This window comes from Eptesicus fuscus, chromosome 13, assembly GCF_027574615.1.
Source record: "Eptesicus fuscus isolate TK198812 chromosome 13, DD_ASM_mEF_20220401, whole genome shotgun sequence".
Lineage (NCBI taxonomy): Eukaryota > Metazoa > Chordata > Mammalia > Chiroptera > Vespertilionidae > Eptesicus > Eptesicus fuscus.
In genome coordinates, this window is record NC_072485.1 from 46,296,980 (window position 1) to 46,306,498 (window position 9,519).

Here is a 9,519-nt window from a genome sequence, read left to right on the forward strand (position 1 = left end):
CAGCCCTTATCTATCACATTGAAGTCTGAAACACGAATTGCGACCCTTGCGCAGCTCTCTGCCTCCACCTGGCGGCAACTGTCAGACTGAATTGTTTCTCTTCCAGCGCAGTCACAAGTTCGTTCGGAACTATTGGACTCCGCTCTCACTGAGTGCGCATCGGACAGAGATCAAAGAGCACGAGCTCCGAGCAGGAAATTGCAGTGCCGTGAGAACCACCATCAGTAACCAATAGGAACAGAGGTCTAGGTCACGCGGTGCGCGCTCAGCCTATCGAGCTGTCCATGCCGGCCAGCTTCCTCCCTTCCGCTCCACGCTCCTTCTCTCTCGACAAGATGGCCACACCGGCAGTCCCGGCGAGCGTTCCTCCGCCCGCTACATCCCCGGCTGCGGCCCCAGCCTCAGCCCCAGACCCGGCCCCAACCTCAGCTCCACCGCTTTCTCCGGCTCCTGCTCCGGCGCCGGTTCCAGCTCCAACTCCAGCGCCCGCCTCCTCCCCAGACCCGGCGACAGCAGCGGCGGCTGCGACCGCGGCTCCGGGCCAGACCCCAGCCTCCGCGCCGGCGCCGGCGCAGACCCCGGCGCAGTCGCTGGCCGCTCCGGCTCTCCCAGGCCCCTTCCCCGGCGGCCGTGTGGTCCGGCTGCACCCGGTCATCTTGGCCTCCATCGTGGACAGCTACGAGCGACGCAACGAGGGTGCGGCCCGAGTCATCGGGACTCTGCTGGGTGAGTGGTCAGCGGATGTCGACGTTCTCTTCTACCTCCCGCCGCCCCTTGATCTCGCTCCCCTTTCCTCCCATCCGCGTCCGTCTCTTGCCTGTTTCTCCATCCCACCTTCCTGCTGCGACTTAGCTTCCCAGGGAACTTGAACTGGCCGGCCTGGTTGCTGTCACTATGGGCGACATAAGGTACATAAGGAGTAGCTATGTATTAAATACCGTGTGCCCAATGGTTTACATTTTACGCTTCCCAGTTGTATTTCACGTCAAGTATGGTTAGTCCTTATTTCCTACCAAAAATAAGCTCGGCTAGGAAGTCAAAAACCCTTCACTCCCGAAGCCCAATGACCACGTTTTTCCTCCCTTTTTTACTAAGTGTCTGTGTTTGACAGGGGTTGACAGAGAAGTTCCTAACCAGTGGGACATCTGTTAAAAGATAATCCCTGTCAACAGCAAACCGGTTTGGCAGGAACCCATGTAGTGTTTCAGTAATAATCTGCTTTCCTAAACGTGTAGACCTGATGCCCCATCCCTCAGTCTCCCTGATGCTCATCCCTAAACACCCAGGGCCCCCACAGTCCCAGGTCCCCCACAGCGGCCTCTGAGTCTCCCTGTGGACGCTCACAGTTGCATTGTCTGTTTATGACATTGTTTAACCTTCGCAGCGGAGAATAACCCTTTCCCCACCCATGTTCCAAATTTGGGGGACAGGTACTGTTTATGTTAAAGTAACTTGGAAAACTGAGACGCACTGAAGAGGACTTACTGATAACCCATCCCTTTCTCTGAGGACTGCTGGTCCCACCAGATTCATTTCCACTCCATCTCGGTCACAAATTTTAGGCGCCTTTGTGAACCCCCTCCAATCACATGCCTAGCCCTATCACAGAAGACCGTGTATTGCAAAGAGGACGTGATCTGTAGGCGGACTCCACGAAATTTGTCCCTCGTGCCTGGGGACAAATTACCTGAAGTCTAGTTCCTTCGGGGGCTACCTCAGGCTTAGTCTCTGTGAGATCTGAATTGTTAGAGAAAGCATCTCACTGCTGGCACAAACAGCTGCTGGTTGCCTTCCTCTCCACATCAGGCCTGTACCGCCCCTAAGACATGCACATTCTCTCTCTCTCTCTTTTTCTTTGAGGGTATAGCATTTTACAGAAATGTCAATTAATCCATTCTCTTCCAAACATAGCCATGGTTTTTCTCACACCAAGCTTTTGTGTTATCCCATTGAAGTCTGAAACACGAAGTGTGACACAAGTACCTTCCCTACTCTCCCTTACTTATTTCTTTAAGTTTCACTCATCTCCCAGGTCCCCTGGAAAAGTGAGCAGTGTTGATCCTTCCCATATTTCCCCCCCCCCCCATCCCTATTCTTAACGTCCCAAAACATGACAGCATTCTGTCCTGCTTTGACCTTGTAATAAATGATTTTTGCATCACTGACTTGGCACTCAATAAATACTTACTCTTTTAGCTGCCCTGAAAATTTTTCCAAACTCACTGGAGCTATTTAACCAAAGAAACAATTCTCTACTCAAGGTTTGTGCTAAGTGCCCCCAAAACTGCAGTGACTCTAGTTAGAGCAACTGTAGCCTAAATCTTCAGATCCTCTTCCAGACACGCATCATGGTACAGTGCGAGGTGTTACAGAGGCCATGTTTACTTAAGAAGGACACATGGAGTCTGCTTGGTAGGGACAAATTTCCTCAGACATTAATTTATGAAACATACTTCATTTGGTTGAATAAAGTTACTGGTGTTTTTTATGTATCATAAGACTGTTGGGCACTTAGAAGTCAAAGCTTGATTAAGTGAAACAGGTCATTCAGAAAAAGCTAAGAACCATATGATTTCCCTCGTGTGAAATAGAAAACTGAAACTCATAAACACAAACAGCAGTATAGTGGTTGCTGAAGGGAAGGGGGACGGGGGAACAAAGGGGTCCTAATATATTGGTGACAGGAGAAGATTTGACTGGGTGGTGGGTACAATATGTAGGTCTTGTAACATAAAACCCACACCTGAAACCTATCCTAATATATAAAAACCCTCAGTCCGACACATTCACAATGACCAGAGGCTCAACCAACCAGAAGTCAGTCCTACAGTCAGCACTGGGTTGCCGTGGTGACCCAGCACTGACTGCTATGGCGGCAGGCGTGGTGACGCAGCACTGACTGCTGAAGGGGCTGCAAATCAGGCCTGGAGAGAGGCCTGAAGAGAGAAGCATGGTCTGATCCGTAGCCTCTGTGGCAACTGTTGATCAGCACTTGCCTCTCTCTTTCTCTCTGGGCCTGGCCAGCAGCCCCGCCTCCATTTCTCTCCAGGCCTCCACTGGGGCTGCCTTTCTGATCATGGCCCATTGATAGACCCAGAGACGCTGACTGGCATAGAAACCCACCAATCAGAACCAAATCTGAGTCAACTGTGAGGAGCCAATGGCTGCCTAGGAGGCGGAGCTTTTGACCTGACTAGCATAGAAACCGACCAATCAGAACCAAATTGGCCTGCAGAAGAGGGCATTTGGGGGCGAGATCAGGCTTGCAGGGGAGGGCAGTTGGGGGTGATCAAGCAGGCAGGGAAGGGCAGTTGGGGGCAATCAGGCTGGTAGGGGAGAGCAGTTGGGGGCAAGATCAGGCCAGCAGGGGAAGGCCATTGGAGGTGAGATCAGGCCGGCAAGGGAGGGCAGTTGGGGGCGATCAGGTCGGTAGGGGAGAGCAGTTGGGGGCAAGATCAGGCCAGCAGGGGAGGGCCGTTGGGGGTGAGATCAGGCCGGCAAGGGAGGGCAGTTGGGGGCGAGATCAGGCCAGCAGGGGAGCGGTTGGGTGATCGGACTGGCAGGCAGAAGTGGTTAGGGGTAATCAGGCAGGCAGGCAGGCAAGCAGTTAGGAGCCAGCAGTCTTGGATTGTGAGAGGGATGCCCGACTGCTGGTTTAGACACAGGGATCGGGCCTAAACCGGCAGTCAGACATTCACCGAGGGGTCCCAGGTTGGAGAGGGTGCAGGCTGGGCTGAGGGACACCCCCCCCCCCCAGTGCACTAATTTTGTGCACTGGGCCTCTAGTATATAATAAAAGGCTAATATGCAAATTGACTGAATGGTGGAACGACTGGTCACTATGACATGCACTGACCACCAGGGAGCAGACACTCAATGCAGGAGCTGCCCCCTGGTGGTCAATGTGCTCCCAAGGGGGAGCGCCATTCAGCCAGAAGCCAGGCTCATAGCTGGCGAGTGCAGCAGTGGTGGCGTGAGCCTCTCCCCACCTCCGCGGCAGCACTAAGGATGTCTTACAGGCATCCCCTGAGGACTCCCAGACTGTGAGAGGGCACAGGCCGGGCTGAGGGTTCCCCCCCCCCCCCCCCCCAGTGCATGAATTTTGTGCACCAAGCCTCTAATATGTTCATGTTGACCAATGTTATCCCAATAAACTTACTGTAAAAAGAAAGAAGTAAATGCTTAATAAAATGAGTTCTATTCTAACCTTAAATTGAAGATGAAGACATACTCTTATATGCAAATAATTAGAATGTAATGTGATAAATGCTCCAGTAGAAGGGTGTCCTAGTGGCATAGAAAATATAGAAGACTTAACTATCTCAAAACCTTGACGTGGTCAAGTCTTAGATGCTGCTGAGGGTCAAATAAGATAAAGAAGGCATATCCATAGGGTTTGGGGACATAGTTTCAGCTAAGGAGCGAAACCATAGTAAAGTGGGATTAGATACTAACAGGTATAAGCAACATTGTGGTCCCTGGTGGAGAGGGAAGCACATGAGGCCTGGGATGGGAGTAGGAAAAAACAGAGAAGTCAAGGGGCTAGCACAGTGGTCGGCAAACTCCTTAGTCAACAGAGGCAAATATCAACAGTACAACGATTGAAATTTCTTTGAGAGCCAAATTTTTTAAACTTAAACTTCTTCTAACACCACTTCTTCAAAATAGACTCACCCAGGCCGTGGTATTTTGTGGAAGAGCCACACTCAAGGGGCCAAAGAGCTGCATGTGGCTCGCGAGCCGCAGTTTGCCAACCACTGGGTTAGCAGTTTTGGTTGGGTCGAGAAACAGATGTGCAGTGCGAATAAAGTGATCAGAACTAGAATAGAAGTTTGTGGTAAAAGCTGGCATTGGTGTTGGAGGTTCACAGGTAGGTTTCTGGGTGATCATAGGGTTAAGATGATGATCCTGGACCAGATGGCTGAAGATCTGAAAGCATGAGGGAAGTGGTTGGAGGCGATTAGGAGCCTTCGGGTCACATAACTCGGGACCATTCCCTCTCACAGGAACCGTTGACAAGCACTCAGTGGAAGTCACCAACTGCTTTTCAGTGCCGCACAATGAGTCAGAAGATGAGGTGAGTGGGGTTTGAGCTGCCCCTGTGCAGTCTATGGCTGTTCTTTTGCTGGGCCTCCCCCACACAATATGCTGTGCTCATCACCAGAGCTCCCAGTTCACAGAGCTTCGCTCCGTTTGGACAAACTTCATGTGCCTTTTCTGTCTGGTGGGTGGCCTCTCGTTCTTATCCATTTTTTTCTATGAACTTCTGGCTTCTGAGCTTCCTTTCCTGCCTTCTTAGGTGGCTGTTGACATGGAATTTGCTAAGAACATGTATGAATTGCACAAGAAAGTCTCTCCAAATGAGCTCATCCTGGGCTGGTAAGTTGGGGTACAGGAGATTGGAAAGTCTCAACGATTGCCAAGGCCTTTCGCCCCCAGACTGAATGTTGTGCTCCGTCTTCAGGAGACAGAGCATTGAAGTGTGTGACCTCGAGGGGCTGTGAATTCAGTGTGTGTTGCTGGCTATTCTGACCCTTTGAGGCCAGAAATATGTTTTCAATTACAGCTTTTACTGAACAAGTCTTTTTTGCTTTGCTAATGACTTGGAATTTTTCAAGAGCTCTCAGTCAGCTTTTGATTTGATTTGATACAGTTTTCTATGTGTTTACTGTTTTATTATTTGGAGTGTCACCGTTTGTCACTACCGTGGTACCTAGAGACACCCATGCCACCATCGTGGTTGGTATTGATGTCACATGTAGGCATGAGTCCACAACCGTGTTTCATTTTCCAGGTACGCTACAGGCCATGACATCACAGAGCACTCTGTGCTGATCCATGAGTACTACAGTCGGGAAGCCCCCAACCCCATTCACCTCACTGTGGACACGAGCCTCCAGAATGGTCGCATGAGCATCAAGGCTTATGTCAGGTGACCAGGGTCTTGGGCCACAAGGGCATAAAAGGCTATCTAGTTCATACCATGGCCAGATGACATCCCACCTCCAGCCCAGGCAGGCATAACCCCCTGCCTCCTAGGGAAGCCCATTCCTCACTCAGAAAGGTTTTATTTGCCCTGAAACAAAATCCGTCCTGGAAATTTCCACTCGCTGATCCTAGCTGTAACCCAGATTTCTTCTTGCTCTTAACCAGTTTCAGGGGGCAGCCCTTTAGGTATTTGAGCAAGCTGTCATGTTCTTCATGTCTCTTTTTTTTTTTTGGAAACTAATTCTGCACAGTTCCTATGGTCGATCCTTCCATGGTGTTCTGGTCATGGCCCTTCACCATGTTCAATGCTTGTCTGAGCTGCCCTCTGTAGTGTGTCCTTATCCCTGGAACTGAGCCCAGGATCAGGGTAGTACACATTGAGAATGGCTGTCCTTATGGCTTTCCAGGATTAAGTACAGCTTTGATGACCATGACATTACAGTATTGACATACTGAGGCGGTGAAAGCGCCAGTTGCTGGGGGGCGAGTATTGGGAAAGGCTGCGGTGGCATGCTGCAGCAGGGGCTGCTCTTGGAGTTAGAAGGATTCTACTTTCTGTTTATAATGAAGGCGTTTGTTAAGTTTATATGCTGATTAACTTTGTGCTGCTTCTGTGTCTGACAGGGATGTAACTAGTTAACCATTATGCAGCAAGACAGATGGTGGGTACCAGGTCCTTATGGCCAGGTGGGGTACCACTAAGCTCTAGCGTTTCCCACTTTCTTAGCCTTCCCAGCTATTTCATGCTCCTCAAAATCCAGTTGGAAGTGTTTAGCTGACACAGTAAAGGCAGTCTCCTTTAGTGTGATGACTTGCAGCCCCCGACCTAATCTGGTGGGCTGGAGTCAATTTGTCTGTTAGATGCAGATGGAGGGCTCAGTCCCAGAAAAGACCTGTCCTGTCTCTTCTTTCTGTGGTGGTGGATGTCTCAGCTCCGAGGGAAATTTAGTGTCCTGTCCTCTCATCACTGAGATTGCACAGGTACCACAGGTCCGAAAGCTGAGTCCCCTCCCACAGGCCAAGGGTTGGTGTGTGGAATGAGCTAAGGGAAGAAAGTGAGACCTCTGGGGTTCAGGCCTTCTTATGCCAGAACCTCGGAAGCCGTACACTTGGTGTGACTGCTTTCCTGGCCTGGACCTGACATGGAAGCCCTCTCAGGACCGTCTTGTTTACCTTGACTTCTCTCTCCCCAGCACTTTAATGGGTGTCCCAGGGCGGACCATGGGGGTGATGTTCACACCGCTGACAGTGAAATATGCGTACTATGACACCGAGCGCATTGGAGGTGAGTCACCTTCCCATGCCCTCTTTCAAGGCCTTTGGCAATTTCATGGGAGGGGTTGCTGCCTGCTAACAAGGATGGAGGGCCTTGGGTTGGTTAAAGAGGAACCATTGAAGTCAGTCATTCTCCTACATAAATGGGATTCAAGGAATTATGTGTGAAATTGTTAAAGGTGGGAAATTATCAGTACACAGGCTACATGGCTGTTCATATGAGACCAAAACCAGTGATAGCTTACTGGGTGCAGGAGTTGAGCTCTGTCGTGAGAAACACTAATAAGAGCAGAGCAGGGGAGTTGGGGGAAGTTGACTGAGTCCAGAGGGAAGTGGGGAGTTAGCAGGATGGTTAGAAATCACCTCTTTCCTGATGGAACCACTGAGTTTTCCGTTTCTTCTACCTCCCAACCCAACCCCACAGTTGACCTGATCATGAAGACCTGTTTTAGCACCAACCGGGTGATTGGACTCTCAAGTGACTTGCAGCAGGTAGCAGGGTCGTCGGCTCGCATCCAGGATGCCCTCAGCACAGTGTTGCAGTATGCGGAGGACGTGCTGGTGAGGAGGGGAGGGGACAGGAAGGAGGGCATAGATCCATCCGAGCTTGCTGGGGGTCTGCTGAAATGACAGGTCTCAGGGGTGAGACTTAACTGTGCCTATTCAATCTGTTCTGGTGCTCAGTCTGGAAAGGTGTCCGCTGACAACACTGTGGGCCGCTTCTTGATGAGTCTGGTTAACCAAGTACCCAAGATCGTTCCCGAGGACTTCGAGACCATGCTCAACAGCAACATCAACGTGAGTCCGCTTCTGGGAACCTGTGCCGTCCCTGCCTCACCACGGATGGGAAGGGAATTGGGGGCAGGAGACTGGGCTTCACCTTTGCCACCCTTACTCTCCAGTTTGGGAGGGAGGAAGAGATAGTACACGTGCTCAGAGACCCCCTTCTCCTTCCTTAATTCCATTGGCCCAGGTCCTGCTGATACTGTGACTTATCTAAGTTCATAGTTGAAAGAAATGCTTAAATGCAAAGGTTAATAAAAATGCAATTATTTTTCTCATTGAGTTCAGAGATGAGAAAGTGTTCTCAAGCCATTTCCTTCCCATCTTCTACCTTCCACTCTCACCCTCTGCCAGCTGTCATTTGTCCAGGACGGTCCTCACACCCACGGTCTGTTGGAGAGCTGCCCAGACCAGCCTTTCTGCTCCCCTTCCACCCAGCTCCTCACTCATCATGACTTCTTTCTCCTCCAGGACCTACTGATGGTGACCTACCTGGCCAATCTCACGCAGTCACAGATTGCCCTCAACGAGAAACTTGTCAACCTGTGAATGGGCCCGAGCAGCACTCCTTCCACTCCGGCCCCAGCGCTAGGACTCAGAATGGAGTGAAGTGGAGATGGCTTCTTGTGGTTTGAGTCACACTGAGTGAGTCAGCTGCTTGTGACTCTAAATAAACATAGCCTATCTTTTGTAAATGAATTCCATCTTATGTGCATTTACTGCTGGGGAAGGGAGAAAACTGTCCTAGAGCTCATGCAGAAACCACAAGTGAGGACTTCGGGTAGAAGTTAGTTGTGTGCTTGTCATCAGTTGTTGTACCCACAGCCCAAGCCACTTGAGCTTCACCTGCCCCCGAATCAGAGAGCCTTAGCATACTGGTCTACAGGGACACTGTCTCCCCACTCTTTTTGCTTATGATCAGAGCACATACAAAGTTCTTTATCACTTCTCTTCCATAGCATCTTATGTGGATGGCAGTATATAGGGTTTTGTGCACAATTTGAAGTCCCTAGAGAATGTGCTGGTGAGGGAGAGAAGGAGGTGGATACAGATCTCAGTCGGGGACCCATGAGTCCTGGTAGGAAGACAGTCTTCTCCGTGGTGAGGAAACATTGCTTTACCGAATTTGTCCTTTTGGTTTTCAGCCTGGAGAAGTATCCCACAGTACTGTGAACCACTTCTTAAAGGGTCACGTGGTTTCCACAGGAAATGAAAGTGAGAATATATGCAGGGGAAATAATTGAGAGAATTGGATACTTAATCTAAACTGAAAGAGTAGAGGGTGTGGCTCAGTGTTTTAAAATATGTAAATAGGAGGATAGAGCTGTTTGACACTGGTTCAGGGAGCAGAATTATGATTTCTAGGTCAAGTGTTTCCCCATTTTAGTGGGGAAAGCAGAAAAGTAAATAATCAGTTGCAAAAGTGGAAAATGAGTGCTGATCTAATATTTATTGAGCACCTCTTCTGTTTGG

The 9,519-nt window shown here is 50.1% G+C and overlaps 1 protein-coding gene across 2 annotated transcripts; it reads left to right on the top strand.

The window, feature by feature from the left end:
- Positions 1–310: 310 nt before the first annotated feature.
- Positions 311–8,745, top strand: EIF3F (eukaryotic translation initiation factor 3 subunit F). Of its 2 annotated transcripts, XM_008151068.3 has the most exons (8): positions 311–726; positions 5,007–5,077; positions 5,300–5,379; positions 5,795–5,932; positions 7,182–7,273; positions 7,688–7,824; positions 7,948–8,061; positions 8,518–8,745. In XM_008151068.3, the coding sequence occupies exons 1-8, from the start codon at positions 336–338 to the stop codon at positions 8,593–8,595; spliced, it is 1,101 nt and encodes a 366-aa protein (XP_008149290.1). In that variant the 5' UTR covers positions 311–335; the 3' UTR covers positions 8,596–8,745. The 2 variants fall into 2 exon arrangements, with proteins under 2 accessions (XP_008149290.1, XP_054581471.1); XM_054725496.1 differs by lacking the exon at positions 5,795–5,932.
- Positions 8,746–9,519: the final 774 nt, after the last annotated feature.